The 24,837-nt window shown below is 36.2% G+C and overlaps 1 protein-coding gene across 1 annotated transcript in view; it reads left to right on the forward strand.

The window, feature by feature from the left end:
- The first annotated feature begins 1,253 nt into the window (after positions 1-1,253).
- The window catches only part of MEOX2 (mesenchyme homeobox 2), a 63,340-nt gene continuing 39,756 nt past the window's right edge, over positions 1,254-24,837 (forward strand). Inside the window, exon 1 of the mRNA XM_046021001.1 lies at positions 1,254-1,898. Within this exon, the coding sequence (XP_045876957.1) occupies positions 1,385-1,898 (514 nt within the window). The 5' untranslated portion in view covers positions 1,254-1,384. The remainder of the gene's footprint in view (positions 1,899-24,837) is intronic.

The following is a 24,837-nucleotide window of genomic DNA, read 5'->3' on the forward strand; positions in this document are numbered from 1 at the left end:
AACCAGGGAGATCTGAAGCAGCACCCATGTTTAGTGAACTTTGGGGGATATTGAAGTGTTAATATTTCCCAGTAAACGGAACCGTGGCGGTAGGCGGAGAGGCAGAAGAGGTGCCATTAGCTGATTTAATTTTGAGCTGAAGAGAGGGTGAATTTCTGAAGGCAGATCAGGGGATATGGGCTGGCTCCTAAGGTCTGGAAAGACTGGAAATGTGCTTGCAGTATACACATCACGTGTGACCAGAAGGATATCGCTTTGGGTTTTCCTGACCGAAAAGTTTCGGGTTGACAAATGGCTAGTTTGACGTGGACCAGGCGAGCAAGGGAAAGGACATTGTGCAAAGCAGGAAGGGCATATTCAGAAAGCCAGAGAAGGAGCCCACCTGACACCACAGGTGAGGATGCCAGCGTCTCTGGACATCTGCAACTGTCACCGCCCCAGGCTTTTGTCCCACTCACCCCACCAGGTCTGTCTCTTTTGGGCGCCGAGAATGGCCCTTTCTTACCCGCGGGCACTTCCCAGAAACCTCGGATGCCAGGGCCGAGCCCGTTAGCAGCCCACCGGGAGAAAACAGCTGCAAAAAGCTAGACGCGCCACTGAGCCCAGAGCACGAGTTGATGCGGAGTTTGAAAAACTTGTCTGAGCGCTCGCCAAACTCTGATCTTTTTAAACTTAATCCTACTTCCCCTTTCATGCTCCTCAAAAGCTAGGCGAAACCCTAGCTTTCCTGCAGGTGACAGTGCCCAAGTGGCACTGACAAGACAACTTTCTTAAGAGAAGTGATCGGGTGGGACACTGGGTGCGGTGTTGGGGCTGGCGTGCACGGAGGAGCACATTGGCCGACGGGGCCAGGAGAGGAGAGTCGCTGTCCGCCCGGGTGCGGGTTTAGGCGCTAGGCGCGCCGCTTGCAGCTTCGGCTGCTGGCGAGGGCGGGCCGGCGGGCGTGGACGCCCTGCATACGTCCAGCCCGAGATAGGAAGTGGAACTGGGAGCGCGTGGCGCAGACTGAGCGGGAGTTTTGGAGGGAGTTTGCATGTGGTCAGCTCCGGGCTGCTAAGCCAGCCCCCAGCTCACATTACACTCTATTTATAACCTCTCAGAGCCGTTTCCCCCTGAAAGCCGTTCTCTGGGACCACCTTCTTTTGGCTTTAACCTCTCCTACTCTTGACATCTGAGTAGCTCGAAGGGAAGCTTCTCTAGGTCCGAGTGTTTATACGTAAAGGAGACTGGCCGCTAGGGCTCAGGAACGGGATTATCCGAGCTCTGCAGAAACGGCGGCTATTTGGGAGGGGGAAAACACACGATTTCCAGTGAAAAGTGACAGGGTTGGTAGCGTTTGGAACCACCGTGAAGTCGTCTGCCTGGAACCCGAGACTTGCATGCTATGGAACACCCGCTCTTTGGCTGCCTGCGCAGCCCTCACGCCACCGCGCAAGGCTTGCACCCGTTTTCCCAGTCCTCTCTCGCCCTCCATGGAAGATCTGACCATATGTCCTACCCTGAGCTCTCCACTTCTTCCTCGTCTTGCATAATCGCGGGATACCCCAACGAGGAGGGCATGTTTGCCAGCCAGCATCACAGGGGGCACCACCATCACCACCATCATCACCACCACCACCACCAGCAGCAGCAGCACCAAGCTCTGCAAACCAACTGGCACCTTCCGCAGATGTCCTCCCCCCCGAGTGCGGCTCGTCACAGCCTCTGCCTCCAGCCGGATTCGGGAGGGCCCCCGGAGCTGGGGAGCAGCCCGCCGGTCCTGTGTTCCAATTCTTCCAGTTTGGGCTCCAGCACCCCGACCGGGGCCGCGTGCGCGCCAGGGGACTACGGCCGCCAGGCGCTGTCACCCGCAGAGGCGGAGAAGAGAAGTGGCGGCAAAAGGAAAAGCGATAGCTCAGGTAAGGGCGCACCGGGTACCCTCGGCGAAAGGGGGCGGGGAGATGACGGAGAAGATTCTCGCACTATAGTGAGGCAGCAGGGAATACGGTATATGTCTAGCCCTCTCTGGCTCCCCGCCGCCAAATTCCGTGGGGCTGCTTTGGTCCTGTTATTTGCGGGCACGTGTTTCTCCAAGGGCAACACTGCAGCCAACAGCGCTAAGCTCTCCAAGGTTCAAACTAGTTTACCAGAGGGTTAAGAAAAAAGGACAAGTGACAGTATGTGAAATCGATTGCGAAGCGTGACCTTCCATCTGAGCGGTGAGGAGGGGAGTGCACCCTGGGATGCAGCGTCCGCTGAGCGTGCGTGCGGGTGCCGCTCCTTGACTTCCCTTGCAAGTTCCCGACTCGGAGTGGCTCGATTTTTCCCATCGTTAACTGGATTTCCAAGTTATTGCACAATGTTTGGAACTTGCAGTGGAACTTGGCAGAGCGTATGAGAAAAAAAAAAGTTTTAGTTTTTTTAAAAAAAATTATTATTATTCTGATTTCAGAGTTCTTTAAATAGCACCCTATTCCAAATGGTAAAAATTTCCCTTTCCTGGGGAGGAAGACAATCTAGGAATTCAGAGGATTTTAAGGCATGTATCAAAGAATGGTAAATAAATACGTGTTCAGACTCTTGAAGAAAAACGATTTTTAATAGTAGTTGTATTCGTGTGGTGCTAATCTAAACAGAGAATCTGAGTTTCAGAAGTGGAAAGTATAATATCCTTCGATTCAGTTTTATTGGAGGCAATATCTGGAAACAAGCAGCAGCCGGGGTAGTGCTGGTTCTCTACGTGCTGGAGGTTGGTATGCGAGGGTGCGCGCAGGAGGCGCTGATTTACGTGGGGATAACTCTAGTAGCCACGCAAAAGGGAACCTTACCAAACGCAGATGCTTGAAAGCCCAGAGTGCCAAGTAAACTGTAGCAATCCCGAGAAACTAGTTTTTCGGGGGAGCTTCTTAAAGCCCTAAACAATCTGTATCATCATGACATTGTTAAAAGACACTTTACAATTAAAAGCGTTGTGCGTTTGTTTTCTGTAGCTATAGCGTATCCTGCGTTCCGTCTTTTAGGAAAGTGTCATTTTAAAAATACAGTATTTACGTATTTTTCTTCCTTTGCGGAATTGGTTTAACAGTCCTAGAAGGTAATTACAGAGATTGATGTGAAGGATTGAAAAATGTTTGTTGTTCACAATGCTTTAGGTAAGAGCCCACGTAAATGGCAATGATTGAGCTGCATTGATTTCATGTTCTTTGCAGCAGTGGTATCAGTTGTTCTTTAGCATTTGCATGAGATGGATTCTTCTATCACAAATTTAAAATCTACTTTTACTTTCCAAGGTCAGGGGTGAACTTTTAATGCTCCATCACAAATTAGTTAATATCTAAGAAAGTTACCAGCAGTATCATTCATTTTTAATGGTTTTTACTAACCATACGTGAAACTCTTGACAGAGTTGAAAGGTTAACCATAGCCAAAAGTTTTCCATCTTAATTTCTTAAAAAAAAAGTCACTTTTAAAAATACAATTTTCATTTCCTGGGTTCAGCATTTGATATCAATGTAACTTTTTTGGAAGCAGATCCCAGTTCAGGTTGGTCAGTCCATTTTTGCGATTAACAGAAGCTCTTACTGTTCATTTTACTTTCTGCAGTGAAAAACCTGTGATGGACTATTCCTTTTGCTTCTGAACGGAATCAGTGTACCTAAGCTTCTTAGGGTAAACTGAATTTTCATATAGGCACACATTATTTTGGTTTCGGGGGAAACAAAAAAAGCAGGATCCAAGAACTGCTTCCCTTAAATTATTTTGATAGCAAGTTTCTTAAGGAAACTGGTTATACTAATACTACTATCGTTTGGTGGGAAAAAGCCATATAACAAAGTAAGTTTATATTTACATGATAAAACTAAGTAGAATACTGGGACATCAGCTACATATAGTCTTAATCTAACATTTAGATCTTGAGTGGGAAATACAATTAGCTATCACCAAGGATAGAATCACTGGGGAGTTAGATTGAGTGTTTTCTATTCATGATGGGATATTTTGAAAGAATTTTTTGACTAACTAAAAGGAAATATCACAATGGGTTCCAGTTAAATATATGTGTATTCTTAAATATAATTTGGCAATCTCACTATTTGAGTTAATATTGTTAGATCTTTAGATAGATTTAGATTCAAGATATCTTTCTCCTGTGATGTCTCAGTTGGTCTTCCATACTTATGTTTATACTTATTTCATTTCATAGTATTATAAGGGCAACCTGATCTAGCGGGAACTAAAGCAATGTAGAAAATCATATAATTCTGGCATATTATTTATGCATGAATCTCTCCTTGCTTACTGCACTGTTTTAATATTTCAATATTTCAAAAAAAATTACATTAATTTCTGAACTCTCAGAAGTTTAAAATTGTATTTGACGGAAGTCATATCATGCTTAGTAGAGTTTACTTATATTTCGTTAGGGAGTTTATAATTACTATGTATTTATAATTGAAAGTAAATATAGTACATAAATCCCAAAGTCAGAACCAGAATTCTTTGTCGTTGCATATAATACCCAGATTATCTGTGTATGTGTATGTGTGCATGGCCCTGTGAAATTCAGATAGAATTTTAAGCAACAGAAAATATTGAAAAATGTCCCAAATTTTTATCCATGATAATGATGCTAAAGCTACAATGTGTAACATTTTCTAGTATTCCTTTACATGTATTTCTCCTCCCAAACACACACATATGCAAACTCAAGAAGCCTAAGGATCTAGAAACAAATATTTATGGACTTTGGGCTTCCATTATAGTTTATTGACAATTGAAAATAGCCAAGTTTAATGGAAAAGCACACTGTTATTTTTATATGTGTTAAACATTTTTGGAACTTTGAACCTGCTATGCTTTCCAACATTATTAGCAAAGCCAACATCTGCAACATCTTCAAAGGAACTCTGAAAAATCAAAACTTTACAACTGCACTTAAAACAATCTATACAAAGAAGGTGATTCTGAAAAAAAAGTCTATAAATAGTGTGAATTACTTGGCTTCAATTACATGTGATTGTTCTTCAAGCAATGTAGTAATAGGTGTAAACTGTTCAGATTTAGCTAAAATAACCAAAACAGATTAGTCAATCTAACTTTAGTTTTTATGCAGGTAAAATACAGTATAAACATGTGAATAGTTCTTATTCAAGTTAGTTTAATGAATGTAAGTGTACATTTTATTAAAAAATCAAAATTACATTAAAAAGGAAGGAAGTGGTTTGGGAATGTGGATTTTACAAGGTTTTGAATAATATTAGAGTCTTGTAAAATTACAAATATTTATAGCTACAATATCATAAAATACTTGTCAATTATATTTGTCTATATGCTTGGCTATGCAGAATGACAAACAAGTATTAATAGTAATAGGCTGGAACTTAATAAGTTCCATAATAAGCTGGAACTTAAATACAGAGGAATTTCTTCTCCACTGTAACTCTAATTATTGTATTGTAATTTTTTCTAGATATTTCAATCATCATGTTTTCTGAAAGGAAAAATATACTTTATTATTCATCTCTGTGTTACTGGATTAGGACTTTCCAGCATTTGCATTAAAATTTAAAAAAAGAGTACTGGATCTTAATAATTATAGAGGACTACTGAACAAATTAAATGTTTCAAATCTATGGAATAAAAAAAATGTCATTTAAGTCTTTTTCTTGGAGTGGTAGATCAATTTTAGGTGTGAACATTTTTAAATGATGACCTGACATAAAAAAAATTCTAAGTACCATTGACCTACATGAGTGTTTTCAAATGATTACACTCAAAAAAGTTAAGAGCAGCAGTCTCTTTAGAATTAAGTCGCTTTATTGTTGAAAGTTAGCTATGAATGGAAGGAAGAATGCAAATAAAAATAGAATTAGTTTTTAAGATCTTTGTAAATGTCTTTATTTATAGTTCCTTTGGAAAGGAAAAGCATTAAATACAAGGCATGGCACGGCTAAAACTTTCATTTTGGTGGAAAACCCCATAATGAATATTTAAAATTTTAATCTTACTTTACAGTAGCTATCAATGGAAACCATTATGTTGGCACCCCATAAGCTGATCTCTACTAATAAACTGAAAAAAATGTTTTAAGTATTACCCTGTTTTTCCTCTGTGTGATGGGAAAACATCGATCCGTCATCACAACATTGGTATTTATAATTACATAGTGTTTATTATAAGACCTCTAAGAAATTAATTTTAAACAAAAATGACATCACAAATGTGGATAAGCTTTTTCATCAGATGCAGAGAAATTTGGGAGACTAATTCCATATTTAATAGAAAAATTAACTTTTTTTCATTTGAGAAATAACTTGTGGATGAACTAATAGCTGAATAATATAAAAGTTCACCACATATAAATCTATTTCATATATGTTGCTTGGTATTGGTGCCAATTTTATTCATTTGCTATAGTTAAGATATATATATATATATATATATATATATATATATATATATATATGCTGGGCAGTTTTATTAACTATATTAAAAATGGCAGCCAGAAACAAAGATGTGAAGACTTTTTAGATTTTCATTTCAAGTGGGAAAGACCAATATAGTACAGTAATATATTCTGGCTTATTTATAAAATTTCAGACCATGTCTCTTTTCTAAGCATTCTATAATGATTATAAACATCTATAAATGATATATGCTAAGGATGGGAAATTATTAGAAGACAAAATATTTTCAGGAATTCCTTACTTAATATTTGTTGAATTAATAGTTGTAGGTGATTTATCTCTCTCAATTTTTTTGTATTTTTGTTATAATGTTTTTTTATAATAATAAGACATTTTCTGGGAAAGTATGTTAGCACATGAAGTGAGACTATCAGGAGTAGCATTTTTTCCACCTTGATTGAAATCATAAAATAAGAAGGATTAATTTTTGAGTGGCCAGTTAAATTACATTTCCTGTGTTATGGTACTGGTGACTGATTCTAGAGGTTAAAATAAAAAGAAAATTTTAAATGGATACAATACAAACCAGGACGAAAGTCCACAAATTAGAAATTGAGGTAGGTATGATGTATTTCCTCTTTAATGTATTTAAGAAATAAAACACCTTTTGTTGTCACAGCTTATTTTTCTGGATTATGTGTCTTAGTCATTAAGGTGCCTTAGTTATCAATGGCAGCCTTTCTTTCTGTAAAGAAAATGAAGCACTAACAACTTTCCTATTTTTGTTATGATGCTCTTATGATTGTTTGATGGAACAGCTGTATTAAACTGAAACCTCTAAGTAAGGATGGAGGAACACAGTCAAGAAAAGTTACTTGTAACACTCTATCATAGTCATCGGTGAGGTTCAAAATCCAAGTGGCGAAAACCTTGCAGAGTATTTTATTGCTCTCATGGAGTAAAACTTACAACGGTAAAGGTCATTTAGGTCTCAGCCTTCAATTTGACATTACCTATGTTGAAGCAGAATTAATTTAAATCTAATGTCCTTTTCTCTGATGGTTTACATTTACATTATAAAAGCTAGGGCATTTATTTGCCCATAAGAAGTTGTGTTAGTATTTTAAGATACAAAATAACCAGTAAATTTCAGATATAGTTTTTATATTTCAGAATAAGCATTTCTATTTGAAACCTTTTGACATATTTATTACTAAATTAACAGAAAATTACTTAGTAAGAGTATACATTCATATGTGGTTGAATGGGTCAATTATTAATTTTCCCTGTATTTGGAATTTTAAATATGCCGTAAAAAAGTCTCCAATTATTCACGAAAGCTTTCATTTATAATGTTACATTTTCCACGGCAATATAATACTTCTTAATTTACATGTTACTCTCTGTAAATTGTGTACTGTGTGTTGTGATCCTGGTTCTTGTAGGATTCTGAAAATATTCTAGGGTACCTTTTTTGATCTTGTACATGTGCATATGAACAAGACTCATCAGGTGAAATTGGTACTATCTGCATACATTCTTGGAAAGAGTTTGTGTGAAAGAGAGGAAAATACTTTCAGTAATAATCAGTTCTCTCTACCCTATATTAAAAATGAACAAATCAGATCTTTAACCTACATGATATTGTTGCTATGCTTCTTTAAAAAGTTAGCATCTCCTAAAAGTTTAATGATTCTAAAATATTTGTGCATTTTGGTGACTCAATTCTTACATCCTTGGATTTACTGTAAATATAACGTCAGTTTACAAGGTAGTAAGTCATAGTGGTAAAAACATTAGGGTTTTGTTTAAAGATTTAAATTAAAAATTATTGCTCTTCAGAATTTTATAGAATCAACTCATATTCGAATGTTTCAAATGTATTTAAGTGTTCTCTTTGTTTTCATAAGCTTTCTTTCTAAGAAATTTCAGGTATGTTTCTTGAATTTTGGATAAACTAGATTGGCTGAAATTATGAATATAAGGAGTTTATTCTTCATAGTTTTCAGTTCCCACTGCGTTTCAGTAGAAAGGTTAGTGGTGAGAGGAAAACAAGGAGTGAGCTAAATTAACTAGGACATGGCAGCTATTCTTAAAGCATCCTTTAAAATAATCTTTTTCTATAAAGATACATTCAGATACACATACGCAATAATAGATAGACTTCCAATCTCTTGATAAAAGATCATGTGAAGTAGACCATACACATCAGAGACCTCAATATAACGTTACATGTTCCGGTGAGAAAATAAAATATTAGGTTTGAAGCATATACAGCTGTGTGGAGAGTCCACCAGGCTGAAGCTGGTAATCAGTGATAGTCATTAAAGTCAAATCTGCCAACTCCCCTGCAGTTTTTGTTTTCTTTTGTTTTTCTCTTCCTCTCGCTCATTATTCTTCACACACTTAGAGAGATCCCATAATGCTCTACGAGAAGAAAAACACTCAGCTATCTTACATGATTATGGGCAAGAAAATGATTAAGATGAAGTCATCTCTCTCTCAGGCTCTGCGGAAACGTAGAGGAGGGTCCAGCTTAGGCGGGTGGATGCCAGTAGAATTTTAAAGGCCTGGAATTTTGCTCTTTAAAACTTTGCCAGAAATGACACCCAAACAAAACTTATTTTTGCAAAGTGATAGTTATTTGCAAATGTAGTAGCGAAATGTATTCAGTGTCTGTAGAGGCGGCATCTTATATTGTCTAGACTGCATAGTAAACTCGTAGATGATCATTCTTAGCATCCTGAAAAACTAGCAAACTAAACTGACGTGTATTCTTATTAGTCAAAAAAAAAAAAAAAGTACAATGGGCAATGGCTCTTAACAAATGAACAGTGAACACCAAGCAAATTTCACAAATTGATTGATTTTATTTTGAGAGCTTAAACATGGAGTTCCGGAAGATAGAATTGTGTCATCAGAAACTTAGTGGGAGGTAAACAGATAAAATGTAGCTTTGATTTTGTAGGATGCCAATAATTTAACAAATGGCTTTCACATTTTGAAAACTATGTAAAGAAAGCTCTACAGTTAACCGGGCAGATTGAAATTAAGTGACATCTCTCCTTATTTAATAATTTTCAAATGTAAAATGAGCTTTCAGCATGTTTACTGCCTTTAACAATTAAAATCTGTCCAACTACAGGCTACATTCACTTTGGGATTTTTTTAAATTTGAAACACAAACATCTGTATGTGTTAAAGTAGAGAGCATCTAGAAGTAAGCTTTTGAGACAGATTGAAATGACAGGAAAGCCAGAGGTTAGGCGTCCAAATCTGGGGTCCTACTGCTGCCCACATTTCCAGGATTATCATCTTTTGGAGGCTCACCTTCAGAATTCAGGGAATTACATGTATCTTTTCCTCTAGAACTGTTTTTTGCTCCTGGAAGTTGACCTTTACCAAATTCATTCTTGAACACTCAGATATTTGGGAAAATAAAAAGTAACAGAAACACTGTGTGTGTGTAATTGTTTTGCTTACTTAGCCATTAGTTGATAAATCCTAAAGGATCTATCTTATTAATTAGTCATCCTATCAGACAAGGAAATAGGTGTCACACTCAAAGGGATAACTGAAAATAGAGTTTGATGATGACCATTTGAGGGTGAGCAGTATGTAGGGGAGCAACAGGAAATGATCAGTCATCCAGGGTCTGTCCACATTTGGAAAACATTAGCTCCTCTAAACCTGAGGCGGCAAATAAAGGGAGCTATTACAAGAATCCAGAATCTAACAAGAGGAGCCGGACAGAAGCCTTCTGGCCAAGTGGGGACCTCAGGTGGAGGATTGCAGCTGATACCAAATAGCATCCAGTGAACTATCTCCGTGCCATCCAGTCTCCTTTTGTAACCTCCTACTGGCCAAATATAATCAGAAGACAGTGAAGAGACCACACTAGTCTTGGTAATTAATCCATGGAAGTCAAAAAGGAATGCAGGCTACAGGGGAGAAATACTAATAGTAAGTCTGGGAGGACCCAATGTCTTGCTAGCTGTGAATCAGCATCAAAGCAAGTTAATAAGCATAAAGCCCTTCGAACAGCGTCTGTGTCAGTAAGTGTTGTTATTTTTATCATGTATCAGTGTAGGTGCAGTTATGTCATGGGTGTGCCCCATCTGAAAACAATCCCTGTCTTATGTTGCCTGTTTATTTGTATTTTACCTCGAATATTGCTGTGGGAAGTATTGCTTGCCTAAAAGCTTGCTGAAGATTTAAAATAATATGCCACTGCCACCAGAATTGTTAAGTCCCATGCTGTTTTCCTGAAATGTAGAGTGAGTTCGAGACCAAGTAGCGTAAGATACTCAAGTCTCTTTCACTTAATCACCCTTAAGATTCCCATTCCATAGTGTCTTTTGCTTGGGCATCTCTTAGCCTCCTTTCTCAGGTGTCTCCTGCCACTTTTCTATCAAACACTTCCTTTCAAGAGGAACATACAAAGGAGCATTCAGTCAAAAGGGAACAGAACTTTACTTAAAAGGGGATTTGAATATTATAGTGAAATTTCAGGTCTCTGTTTTCAGTTGTTAACTAGGAGAATATAGTATGACATTTTTTTCTGCCATGTTATAAAGTTTATTGCAGAGAGAATATACATATTATATCTCCTTGTTATTTTTGGTGGTTTCATTTGAAGACCTTTAGGAATGGTAAATATGCAGATACCACTAAAAGCTAAGACTGTGTTATATCCCTCATAAAATAAATAGAAACAGTTTTATTGAATACTTTTGTTTTTTATAGAAAGAGGCAATATTTTTACTTATTTGCATATTTATTTATATTTAATACATTTTTGAGAATTATAGACTACTCACCTGAGTAACACGTCCTTGATGATTGGCTGATTTCACTCTGGTAAGCTTAATCACCTCTCCTACACCCACAATTCAGTGTGAGGAATTCCAGACAAATACTTTAGGGAAATTTTATTATATTGGATGGTCTGAGGCAGTTGCTTTTGAATAAGTAGTAGAATCAAATACTGTATTGAAATTCTAAATGCCAGAGTTAACACTTCAAAGTTCCTAGATTCAAAGCAATTAAATCCTTAAAATTAGAGAATTTCAAATCACTAATGATTACTTCTCTGCCAGATAATGAAAGGGCTGGGAGGGAGCAGGGAGAGAGGTAGAGGAAGAAGAACAGAATATTAAATGTTCCATGCCACACTACAGTGACAAGAAAGGGCAAATGGCATTGTCTAGTTCATTATTCTTTGGTATCAAGGTAAGCTTGATTGGTCGATTTTCTTAATGAGTTGTGATCTTTAATATTTAAATGGATCATTAGAATCTAAATTATCAAGGCACTATAAGACTCCCAAAGCATCACCCAGTTCAATGAATGTATTTCCTAGATGAGAGAATGTGCCCAGGGAAATTAAGTAACGTCTGTCCATTCAGCCAAGTAGTGGAAGCTGAACTTCCATATCCTGACTTCAGCCTAGTGCCCTTAAAAGGAAAATCTCATAAAATATTTTGAAACCTTAAGTTTTTAGTCTCCCCAATAAAAATAAATTTCAGCATCATTTAAAATGTTGGCTACTGCTTTTGAGTGAATAAAATGGAATTTGACAAAGTGCTTCTCTTGGGTGTAAACTGCCTCTCTCTAAATCTGGTTTTATAGTTACCTCAGTTGCTTTTCATTCTTGTTCTGTGAATATAAACACTGTTATACTTTCTTAGCTTTGGTTTTCTAATGACATAGTTCTTGTTATCAATTACCACTTTTCCCGTATATTTTTAACACCTCATACAATAAACCATAGCATTTTAAAGTTCAGTATTTGGGGGCGCCTGGGTGGCTCAGTGGGTTAAGCCACTGCCTTTGGCTCAGGTCATGATCCCAGGGTCCTGGGATCGAGCCCCGCAGGGTCCTGGGATCGAGCCCTGCATGGGGCTCTCTGCTCAGCAGGGACCCTGCTTCCCTCTCACTCTCTCTGCCTGCCTCTCTGCCTACCTGTGATCTCTGTCAAATAAATAAATAAAATCTTAAAAAAATAATAATGTTCAGTATTTGGTATGGTGCAGGTGGACTTTGCTGTATTATATCTCTAAATAATAGATATTTATGTAACAATCATATTTTGGATAGCCATTTGTGAATTGAAGAATCTGTTTTCTGTTTGAAAATTTTTAATTTAACTCAAGTGAATTTTGCTAAGTTGAGCTTTACTTAAAAAGTATTTGCTCTTTTGTGTTCAAAGTAATGAATAGCTACAAGTAGACACGAAGCAATTCTCCCTTAAATCATTAACTTTATCTCCATTCTTAGAAAAGTATTGATCTTAGTTTTTATTTGAATGTAGTCTTCTTGAGTAGAAGACACTCAGAAACATTAGTGGTTTATTTAGCTTTAGTGGTTTATTTAGCAAGGAAATATTTAGCTTTGGCTAACGAGTTGTATCTTTCTTGTTTCTCGTCCTTTCCTGCCCACACCCATTTTCCCCACAATCTCTAAATACCAGACCCATCTACTCCTCCCCAAATCATTGAACCATACAACCTCTGGATCACTCTGACACTGACCTTTCGAGATGATTTCAGAATCTTAAGTTTTTACTGGACCCTTAAAACACAAAATTAAACATCAAAAATATAATTGGTTCATTCAAGAAGTTTTATTTTCCTTTTTTTTCTCTAAACACAACACCATTTTCAAAATAATAAAACATGATCCCTCTTTTATGTAGTTAATTTTAATTTATATTCAGAATGCTTTCACATTAATCGCCTCAATTGATAATTTCTCCTTTTTTACTAGACTTATATTCAGGACTCAGTTGTGCAGCCTCTTCCTACACAGCTTGGCCCAAATCCATTCTATTTCACATTCTTCTGTATTTTTTTCTTCTCTAATTGTACTTTGATGTCTCTTGCACTTAATTTAGTTTTCTTTCTTGGACTCCTGATATAGCTCTGAGTATCTTTTTTTTTTTTTAAATCTCTTTTCATGTTTCCCTAATGAAATCCTGTATTCAGCATATAGTAATATTTGATTCTCATTCCTCTTCTTGGAACTCATTAAGCTGAATACATTAAGTATTAATACATAAGCTTAATACATTAAACTGAAATTATTTCATACTTATAGTATGAATGTTTAATTATAGGCTTTGATGCATAAGGCACATGGAGTGGCTAATAGCCATCAATGATGTACTACTAGATTTAACTTGTAGTGTTTCTTGCATGCAACCAAATTTTGCTTACTGTCATATGTACAAACATATAATCAGATCTAATATAACATAATAATATGTCTTAGAATCTCATATATATTAAAGTAGTGCTTTCTGACAAAGTGATTTTTTTTTTTAAGTCTTTGGAACACAATGCTCAGCATTTGTGTTAGTTTAAAACAGTGTTCTCATACTCCTCCTAAATATATATCATCATAGCTGCATTCAAGAAGTTTTCCACAAGATTTTCTGTATCTCCCATTTAGTCAAGAACTCCTCATGATATGCAACGTATTACTTACTGTCTAACTTCCTTTGGTAAGAATTTAGGGCTGTATATTAAGGGGCTTCCAGCTGAAGTCTCCCAACACAGTCATTTCAGCCTTTATTGATCAGCTGGGGCAGTTTTGTTGTTATTGGTTTTTCTTTTATTTTAACCAATATTTCTTCAGTAAACTTATTTATGCCTACCCCCTTAAAAAAACCTTTATATTTTGAGAAAACTATAAATTCACGTGTCTTTTATAAGAAATAATATAGAGATCTCATTTATCCTTTACCCGTTTTCCCCCATTGGTAATATCTTGGATAGTTATAAGACACTGCCTTAACCAGAAAACTGATACTGATACATCCACTAATTTTATTCACATTTCACTAGTTTTACATGCACTTATGTGTATGTGTATTTGTCTCTTTGTTGCCTGCCAGGTTTTTTTTTATTTTGATCCCATAGCCTGCAGTACATTTTATCAATACATATTCATTATTTTCATTAAAAGCAGGCTTATGACACCTTCTCAGGTCACTACCACTTTGTGCTAATCATTGCATTTCCTTTACCACATTAATGTCTATATATTGCATAATAATACACTTAAATTTTGCCTTGAGGTTCTCTTTGGTATTCCTATTTCACATCTCCAGTCTTGAATTTGACTCTCAGTCACTCCCTAAGGAAAAGTCAGTGTCCTCTTTGTCTTTTAGTGTGATATCCAGGATCAGTTTAGGTATGCAGACAGAAGTCCTTGGTAAATCCTGTTTGTGGCATAAACAATGTTTCACTAATGACGAATGGATTATCTGTATTAGGGATTTTTTGGAATTTTTGGTTCCAGGCATTCAGTAGTAGGGCAAAATTGGAAGATCCTCGGGCAGTCCGTAGGAGAGTTTAGTGAATACACAGCCTAAGTAATGATCTGTGTTTGTTTCTGATTGACTTGTATGGATGATTTCTAAGATCAAATACCTGTAAGTGTGTGGTATAGAGTTACCACTCATGAATAAATCAAGACAGAAATAAATATGCATTTATTAAAAACTTTATCATAAATCAATAAAAAATCCTGCATTTTAAAGTTAAAGTGTCTATATTTTCAACAGTTCAGTGATTGTTAAACCTAGCTTCCTGTTAATTAATGTATAGGAATGCCTCATTCCGTTATTTTTGGGTGAAACATGAGATTCTACATGACGTTATGCCATGCATTGTTGAGCTTTTGCACATAACAATCAACCAAGTAAGTCTATTTAACATGTCTGTCCAAGAAAGCCCCCCAAATTAAACTAAACTTGAAATCACTGGGCATTTGGAAAAAATATGGAATATTATTTGATCTGCATTGTTGTGTTTGGTAGTGGCACAAATAGTTGGTGATGTGAGAAAGAAAAATGGGTTATTTTCATTTGCCTTTTTATGAGGACATTGTTGCAATGATGCTGATTTAATCCACAATGCCTTGGATCCTGCTTTGAACGTAATTGGCTAACCATATTCAAACAGTGCTACGCGATGAGAAAATGTGGATCTAAGACACTGGCAAGTGGCCTGGTTCTTTTTTTTTTAAAGATTTCGTTTATTTATTTGACACACAGAGAGAGATTACAAGTAGGCAGAGAGACAGACAGAGAGAGAGAGGGGAAAGCAGGCATCCTGCTGAGCAGAGAGCCCGATGTGGGGCTCAATCCCAGGACCCTGGGATCATGACCTGAGCCAAAGGCAGAGGCTTAACCCACTGAGCCACCCAGGTACCCCAAGTGGCCTGGTTCTTAAGGAAAAAGCAATGATAGTGAGGGGCCGGCAAGTTAAATAACTCATCTCCTTTGCAGTTCTGAGCTTAGTCACATATCATATAAACTAATGAAGGGAAGGTTAGCAATAAGCCTTCCTGTGGAGTGAGTTAGCTTTTATTTCTGTAAGAGTTCAAATTAATCCATATTGTGATTCACTTTGATGATTTTTTTAAAATTATGTTATCCATGACTCTGCTATTGATTCAGTTTCAACAATTCCTTCATTTCGTAAAGAAAAATAGCTTGCAATGTCTCCTTGCTTCTGGTCTTTTTTATCAACGTGGAATCATAAGATTACATTTTTCAGAACAGTAACTCAACACTGACATTACCTGGAATGACTGGGGCAGTCTTAAAAAATACTGCTGCTTCATAGATTGTGATTAAGTTAATCTAGAGTAGAGCTGGAATTTTTTAAATTTTAAGATAGAAAATTACAACATTCAAAGAATAGAGAAAATCATATAACAAACACTCATGTGTCCACTGTGTTCAGTATTTATCAACACATGGCAACACATCTCATTTATACCATCCCACTCCTCCTTTGCCTTGTTTTAATTATTATTACTTTTTAAAGATTTTATTTATTTATTTGAGAGAGAGTGAGAGAGAGAGCACACGAGTGGAGTGAGGGGCAGAGGGAGAAGCAGACTCCCCACTGAGCAGGGAACTGGACGCAGGGCTTCATCCCAGAGTTCTGGGATCATGACCTGAGCCGAAGGCAGACGCCTAACCGACTGAGCCACCCAGGCACCCTTAATAATTTTGAAACAAATCTCAGATATCTTATTTCATCTGGACATTGGTATTTTTAAAAACTCCCAAGTGTTTCTGGATAGATATTGGGAATTACTGGTTTAGAATATTGTTATTAGGTTGAAAAGTTCTGAGAAGCTTGGACTTTATATTCTAAATCTTATCCTTTTCCACACATGGAGAGCAATGTTAGAACTGGTTGCTCAATAAAAAATTATAGATTTACTAAAAATGGCCATTTGTGTGACTATATCACCAATAATTATAATACTTTTCTATGCTGTGCAGTGTGGTAATCACTAACCACATATGGCTATTTAAAATTTAATTAATTAAAATTGTATAAAATTTAAAAATCAGTTCTCAGTATCACTAAGCACATTCTACATACTTAGCAGCCATATGTGACTGCTGGCTAATGTATTAACTAGTTTAGATACAGAACATTTCCATTTGTTAGAAAGTTCAACTGAACGGGGCTTTTAGACAAAAAAACAAACTTCCTTATCTTACTCTTCAGCTACTGAAAGAATCATTAAGGATGGGAATCTCCTCAAGTGGAGAAAGAGATTATGCAAATTTAGTATCACACTAAGCTAAATGCAGTTAAAAGTTTAACTGTAGAGTTGAAGCATATCTGAAAGTAAAATGTAAAGAGCATTACTTTGTTCAAAGACTTTTTGGATAAATGCTTGCTTGCTTAGTCAGCCAACTGTTTACTAAAATAAAATACATTCACGATTTTAAGGAGGCCAGAATGTATAATAGAATAATTATTAATTAAACATAATGAATAAGCCTGGGATTTGGGCAGTTACCAACGTAAAAGCAAAGTCAGAGATATTACATGGTTGAGTTGTAAATACAGAACTCAAATAAAATAAAACAATATAACAATGGATGTAAATATTAAAAAAACAACAGAATTTTGGAAGAGGGAAGGCAAACAAAGCATATCAAAAATGTAAGGTCAACTAGGGAGATTCTTCTAGGCCTCTTGAGGAATAGGGAGGAGAACATTTTTCTGGGAAAGGGTGGGGAACATGCCAGGAATTAGGCTAGATTTTCCAGGGGGAAAGTATGAAAACTTAATATAATAAGACAGTGGCAGTTAATGACAAAGAATTGTTAACTTTTAAAGCCTCGCTGAAGATTTGGTCTTTCACAGTTCCTGGTGTGATTTCCAGAATTTCAAGTCAGGTAGCTGACAGAAGAGCCTATTCAAGGAGATTTTTAACATTTTAAGGAAAAAATGAGGATAAAACATTCACTTTGGCATTAGAAAAGAACAAATGCAATGAAGAGTGGAGTATAGGGAGTATCATGTCTGTACTATGAAACATCTGGGCATGTTTGGCTGGGGCCATACTTTACACAATTAAGTTGCCACAACTGCATAGTTTTTAATATGTGGGAAGTGGGAGGAGTATTTATCAGTGGATTCATTTTTAATAGGATTAATTGGTAATTGATGATTGAACTGTTAGCGATTTGTGCAAGAAAAGGCAATACTAACACTATGCGTTAAGCAAAGATATCACTGAATATTTCATGTTAGAATTTATGAGTGGAGAGAGTACATTCAGGTATGAAAATGTAGAAAAATGTTAATGATTCCATACAGGCTATCTTAAGAACACAAAACACAAATCTACACATTACAGCTCTGGGGCAAGTATATGCAAATGTCCAGGCAGCTCTCATTGTTTTTAAGATGTTTTAGAACAGAATCAGGCCCGATCCACTCTGATTTGTAATAAAGTATTATTGTCAGTGTGGCAGAGGAGTAGTGAAACCATGTTAATAATTTTCCATGAGTGAAATTTGTAAGTTTGCTTTTATTTTGCAAATTGGTACATAAATACATGGACATGGTCATGTATATTACTTTTTTATTTTAGACGAATTACTTTTTTTATTTTAGATGAATAAATCTTAGTTTTTCCCAATTAAAAAAAAGTGTCCTTTTTCATGGACACAGTAAACAGAGATGAAAGGGTTTTTTGTGGTGGTTTTTTTTATAGAAAATACTTAGAAGAAATAGTCTCCATATGCAAAGCATTAGTATAAAAATAATCATCACTAATTAAAATATGTTAATTACATTCAATAAAGTAGTTAAATACGTGTTAGCATGCAGTAGAAATAGTTGACTTCCAAAGTGAATGATTTTTACCTTGAAAACTCAGGATGTGAGAAAGCCAAACTAAACCAGTAAGAAATTTAAATATGTTATTCAAAGTGGATGGAAAAAAGTGGATCCATAATTTAACTATGTCCTTAAGAGGTGCTGAACTGAGGTGGGAAGAGCTACTTAACATGAATTACAAGCAGAAATATTATTAGGAGATTTACTTCATGAGGAGGTTGTGCTATTCTCAGGTCCGATATAAATACTTTCTTACATTTTCTCTGCTTTTCCTAATATCGGGGGGAGAAAAAGCCCTCCTCATTTTAGACTTTCTAATAGAATTTCACTTGACTTTGAATCACCTATTAACTTTAGGAAGGAGCATTAGTATTTTAAATCAAATTGAATTCCTTAAAAATAAGTAGCTCTGAGATGAACTAATTAGATAAATGGTTATGAGTGTCGGATTGTAGCCCATCCTCCCTTTGGCCATAGGTGTTCCAGTAGGATCCTAATTTACAAACTCATACTTATTATGTCACTAAATGCCTGCTATGTGCCAAGGTGTGGTTCTGTGCAGTGGGTACACATAGACGAATAGCACACCCTGAGGTTTCTGGAAGGGTCCAGAGCATGATAGTGAAGGCAAAGTTGGAAGCAACTGGATGCAACACTATGATAGAGTATATAATAAAGTAGCAAAGGTGATGACAATATCCAGAGAAACCCAGGAAGATTTTAGGAAATGTATGGCACCTGCCTCAGTTCCTCTCACTTCATACTTTTTACTTTGGAAGTTATGAATGCATGAAAATCTATTAGAGTACAACTGGACCAAATCACTGTTGGTGAAAGGTATAAAGACCCTTGTTGAATCATTAACATATGAAATGGAGAGTAGGTTTTTGGGTTCTGAGACTCATGCACAAAATGCATTTCTAGGACATTCTTGTTCATATCCTCACTGTTAAAATTTAAGCTTTTCTTTGTCTTCTGCACCAAGGTTTGTGGGCAGTAATTGATCATAGACAGCTAAACTTTGCAATTCAAAAATATTATTTCCAGGTTGTCATTTGATAAAATGAGAGTGAAAGGTAAGAGATTTTGCAAGGTAGTTAAGTATTTATGCTGCATCATTTTGGGCATGAAATCAATGTCATCTTGATAAGGCAAAGGATAATTAAGCCCATAGAAGACACTGCGGAATACATTTACCAATGTAACTCTGATATTCCTATCTCTCCCATATTTCAGGGGCTGACTTTAGTTGTACATTGCGAAACAAGTGAAATGACTTTTAGTCTTTCCTAGTTTCCCTTCTTTAGTCTTCTTGGCATTTCTCTCCATCTTTATCTTGAGAGTTGTTAGGACTTTCCTGCAGGCCATATTCAAATACCTTCAAAGAATGTTAGAATTGGAAAGGATTCTAGATTCATCAAAACCATCTCTTTAATCTTAAAGATGAAAAAATTGAGTCTCAGACAGTGGCATCCTTAAAATAATGTATGCAGTGCTAGAACTAATAACTTCCAGTTTAGTATCTTTCTCTTAGTTCTACAATTTGAAATTCTCATGCCACTTATTTATTAAGATGTCAGATCATTGAAATTTTCCTTTTGAGGATTGTGGAACTGATTACTTTCTACAAGAGGAGTTATGATAGCATATAAATCTACTCTTTTAGACTGGTAGTGTTTTTGTTTGTTTTGTTTTGCTTTTTAGATTTATTTATTTATTTCTTTGACAGACAGAGATCACAAGTCGGCAGAGAGGCAGGCTCCCCACTGAGCAGAGAGTCCAATGCAGGGCTCAATCCCAGGACACTGGGATCACGACCTGAGCCAAAGGCAGAGGCTTTAACCCACTGAGCCACCCAGGCACCCCCTAGACCGGCAGTGTTATGGTTGAGTTAATCACTCTCCATTTGACTGGAATGAATACTGAACATTAGTTAGTTGATTTTTTAAAAATCTGGAAGAGATGGAATTTCCATTGATGAGATCCCAATGTCTGTGTTGTATGACATTTATTTCCTGGTAAAATTGGTCATTCATTGAGAAGCAATAACTTGGGTAATTCTGGAATTGATGTCTGTTTTTCAAATTTACTCTAAAATTTTACAAAATATTATTGAAAATTAACAAATACTTTATCATTAAATCTATAATATTGTTACACTTGTAGTTATTTAATGATCTGAATGTGAGGGTTTTTCTCTGTTTGAAGTGCTCTTTCTGAATCCCAGGCATCTTACCTGAATCCTTGTAATTCATGACTCTTTGTTTTAATATTCTTTCGGTGATTTTCCAAAAGATTTTCAGTGTCACCAATTCATTGGGATGTCTTTTTTTTCTTTTAATTTAGGATAATAATTTGTTTTCTTTGCCCATTTTCTCTTTTCTGAGTTATTGTGGAAATGTATGTGGAGGAGGTCATATTAATTCACAAATTTGACTGTATCGAATCATGCAGGTTTGACTTGGCAGATACATGACATTGCATTGAACATTTAGAGTGTGGTTAGAAAGGAGCCTGAACTGTAAGAAAAGGTTTTTGTGTGTGTGATGTCCACTTAACTAATAAATCTGTCATCACTGACTGGTCTCCATTTCCTCTGAAATAAACAAATCACTATTAAGTCCTTTGAAGAAAGAGACTGCCAGGAAACACGAAAGTCACTTTTGCTTCATCCTCCATGATAAAGTATTTAATAAGTGGAAATGAGATGCAGCAGAAGGAGCCATGGGGTCTTCACACCTGCTCGAAAGTCCAGCAGATATTCACAGAGCAGGAATTCAAACAAACCTCAAACCTTGACATTCAGCACAAGTGCAGAGACAAAGCCAAGAATGAACTTTTGTAGGGCCCTTGGAAACCTCCTAAGTAGAAAGCCTGAACTATGGGAACATGGGAAATTTGAAGAGGAAAGGCTAGAAATCTGAAGGCCTATGGCCCTCAACTGTACTGACCCTACAGTTTTTTTATTTTTAGATTATTTCATATTCTACTTTAAGTCAAATGGTAATTGATCCATAAATAACTTTTATTAGAAAGGCAGGGATTTGGTAAAGGAGTAAATATCAGGCATCCATTGTCAAAGGCTTTTTTGTTTGCTTGCTTTTTTAATCTCTGAATTCCAGACATACATTTTATTTTTATTTATCTCAACCAAAATAAAGAGTTATTTTAAAGTAAATTCACATTCATTCTAACTATTGATTCACTAGGGAAATATAATTTCACATGAGGGGCAGAAATAAAAAGAGAAGACAAATGCCAAAACTCCTAGAAAGACCAAAAAACAAGTAAGATACAAAGCAAATAAAGAGCCATTAAAAGAATAACTGAATGTATATACCAAAATTAAATTTAAAAGGGGGGATACTTTGCTATTTTTTTCTAAATTTTGCTTGCATCCTTTATTTTTGATTACGGAATTTCTCTCAACAACAGAGCCAATCCTCTCTACCTATGTCTTTTCTTTGTAGTTATTAGCACATGTAACTGTGGTTATTACTTGTTTCAATAATCGTAATATTAAAAACAAATCAAAAAAATCAATTGACCCAAACTAAAGTTTTCATTTGAACTAAAAATTTTCTTTATCTCAAGTTTTGATAAACTTCTTAACTCGTGTGTGTGTGTATTTTTTTTTCTTTTTTTCTTTTCCCTTCTAATACATGATGTTGAAAGCCCTAGGAGTATAATTTGGGAGACCAAAACTGCAAGTTGTTTTGTGTTTTCTAGTAGCTCAGTGACTGGAATGTTGCTATTATACCTATGCTTCTTACTGCCTTCCTTATACTAGTCTGTCCTTATTTTAAGGATGCCTGCACTGTGCAATTATTTATAATAGTTCTGCCTTCCAAAAGCACGTTTTTTGTTGTTCTAAAAATAAATTTAGTGCTATGCCATTCAGACATTTTCAGTAACATTCAAATGCAACATTCAAATTTGCAATACAGTATTATTGATTCTAGTCATCATGCTGTATATTGCATCCCCATGACTTACTTATTTTATAGTTGGAAGCTTGTACCTCTTGATCACTTTCACTTGTTTTGCCCACCCCACACTGCTCTTACCCCCTGGCAACTAGCAAACTATTCTTTGTATCTATGAGTTGTATGTTGTTTTGTTTGTTCATTTGTATTGTTTTTTAGATTCCAGATACAAGTGAACTCATGTGGTATTTATTTTTCTCTGAGTTATTTAACTTCAGGTAATACCCTCAGTATTGTCGCAGGTGGCAAGATTTCATTCCTTTTTATGGCGAATAGTATCCCATTGTGTGTGGGTACATTTGTGTACCACGTCTTATCCACCCATTCAATCATTTATAGACACCTAGGTTTTTCCCACATCTTGGCTCTTGTAAATAATGCTACAGTGAACATGGGGGTCCACATATTGTTCTGAATTAGTGTTTTTGTTTTCTTTGGGTACATACCCAGAAGTGGAATTACTGAATCAAATGGTATTCCTACTTTTAGTTTTTATGAAGAACCCCCATGGTATTTTCCATAATTGTTGTATCAGTTTACATTTTCAGCAGTGCACAAGGGTTTTCTTTTCTCCACGACTTCGCCAGCTTTTATTACATTTTCTTTTTGATAATAGCTATCCCAACAGGCATGAGGTAGGATCTCTTTGTGATTTTGATTTGCATTTCCCTGCTGATTAGTGATCATCATTACTTGGGAATGTAATGTTCAGCATGGTGACTATATTCAATAGCATTGTATTTCAAATATGAAATTTCTAAGAAAAATCTTGAAAGTTCTCGTCACAAGTGAAAAAAATATAGCTTTGTATAGTGACAGATGGTAGCAACTTATTGTGATGATCATTTTGTAGTGTATACAAAGGTCGAGTCATTATGTGGAACTCCTGAAACTAATATAGGGTATGTCATTTATGCTTCAATAAAATATTTTTAAAATATGGGTTACTATAGAAATTTCTCTCACTTGACAGTAACAGATTTGGCCACAATATGAAAGTTCTTATCTCATTCTGACTTCCTGAAAATTAAATCATTCCATTCATCACCTTTTCATCAATAGATATGTAATTATTTTGGTTTTCAGAGATTCCTGATACTTTTAAACAAAATGCAGTTTGTGGCTGTGAAAAACTATGTTCTGTGTGGCCCTAGTCATTTGGAGCTACAATGGGAAAGTTGATTTTCTGTCCATAGGTATATCTTTGGCTATATACAGATGTGGGAATGACCACTATGTTAGTTTATTTGTGGATTGAGTAATGTACATCTCTGAGTTATTTGATAAAAAGGTCCAGAGGGCTTTTAATTCTAGGACTTCTGTTGCTATCACATTGATAATCCAGAACATGAAGAATACATTGTCTTTGGGTTATTGATTTCTAATTATGGGAGATGTTCATTGATTTAATGGAATGTATTTTTAATTTTTTTTTAAGATTTTATTTATTTGTTTGACAGAGAGAGACACCGCAAAAGAGGGAACACAAGCAGGGGGAGTGGGAGAGGGAGAAGCAGGCTTCCCACCAAGCAGGGAGCCTGATGTAGGGCTCTATCCCAGAAGCCTGGGATCAGGACCTGAGGTGAAGGCAGACGCTTAATGACTGAGCCACCCAGGCACCCCTGTTTTTAAATTTTTATATGCACTACATGCAATCATAAATCTTTTGGAGTGGCTTCATTCTTTATAAATATCAAGATGAAATACAAATACATTACCAAAAATATCAGTCACTGCTCTGTGTGAATATTAAAAAGGATTGGAAACTTTTGAAGGAATGGGGGATTGCTCCATTTTTCCAAGCCAAAAATATCAAAATTTGGCTTATAAGACTATGGAAACTAAAAGTCTGCATATTCCTATAGGGGATTAATACATTACTTAACCTTGAAAAATATTATTGCCTGGCAGCTGCAAGGTATGTTTAATTTTCTCAGCCCTATCTTTATTCCTTTATTTTGAATTCATTTCATTCAAAAGTTCTGATCTGGAGGCACCTGGGTGGCTCAGTCAATTAAGCATCTGCCTGTGGCTCAGATCATGATCCCAGGATCCTGGGATTGAGCCTTGCATGGGCTTCCTGCTCCATGGGGAGCCCGTTTCTCCCTCTCCCTGCTGCTCCCCCTATTTGTGCTCTCTTTCTCTGTGTCAAACGAATAAAATCTTAAAAAAAAAATTCTGTTCTACCAGTAGTAAACCTTATTAGAATAGTACAGCTGATAATCTTCTCATTCTGTAGGAGCCATTTGACATATACACCTCTTTGTTGATTATAAGTATAGTCAATTTGAGATTTTT

This window comes from Meles meles, chromosome 10 (assembly GCF_922984935.1).
Source record: "Meles meles chromosome 10, mMelMel3.1 paternal haplotype, whole genome shotgun sequence".
Taxonomy (NCBI): Eukaryota; Metazoa; Chordata; class Mammalia; order Carnivora; family Mustelidae; genus Meles; species Meles meles.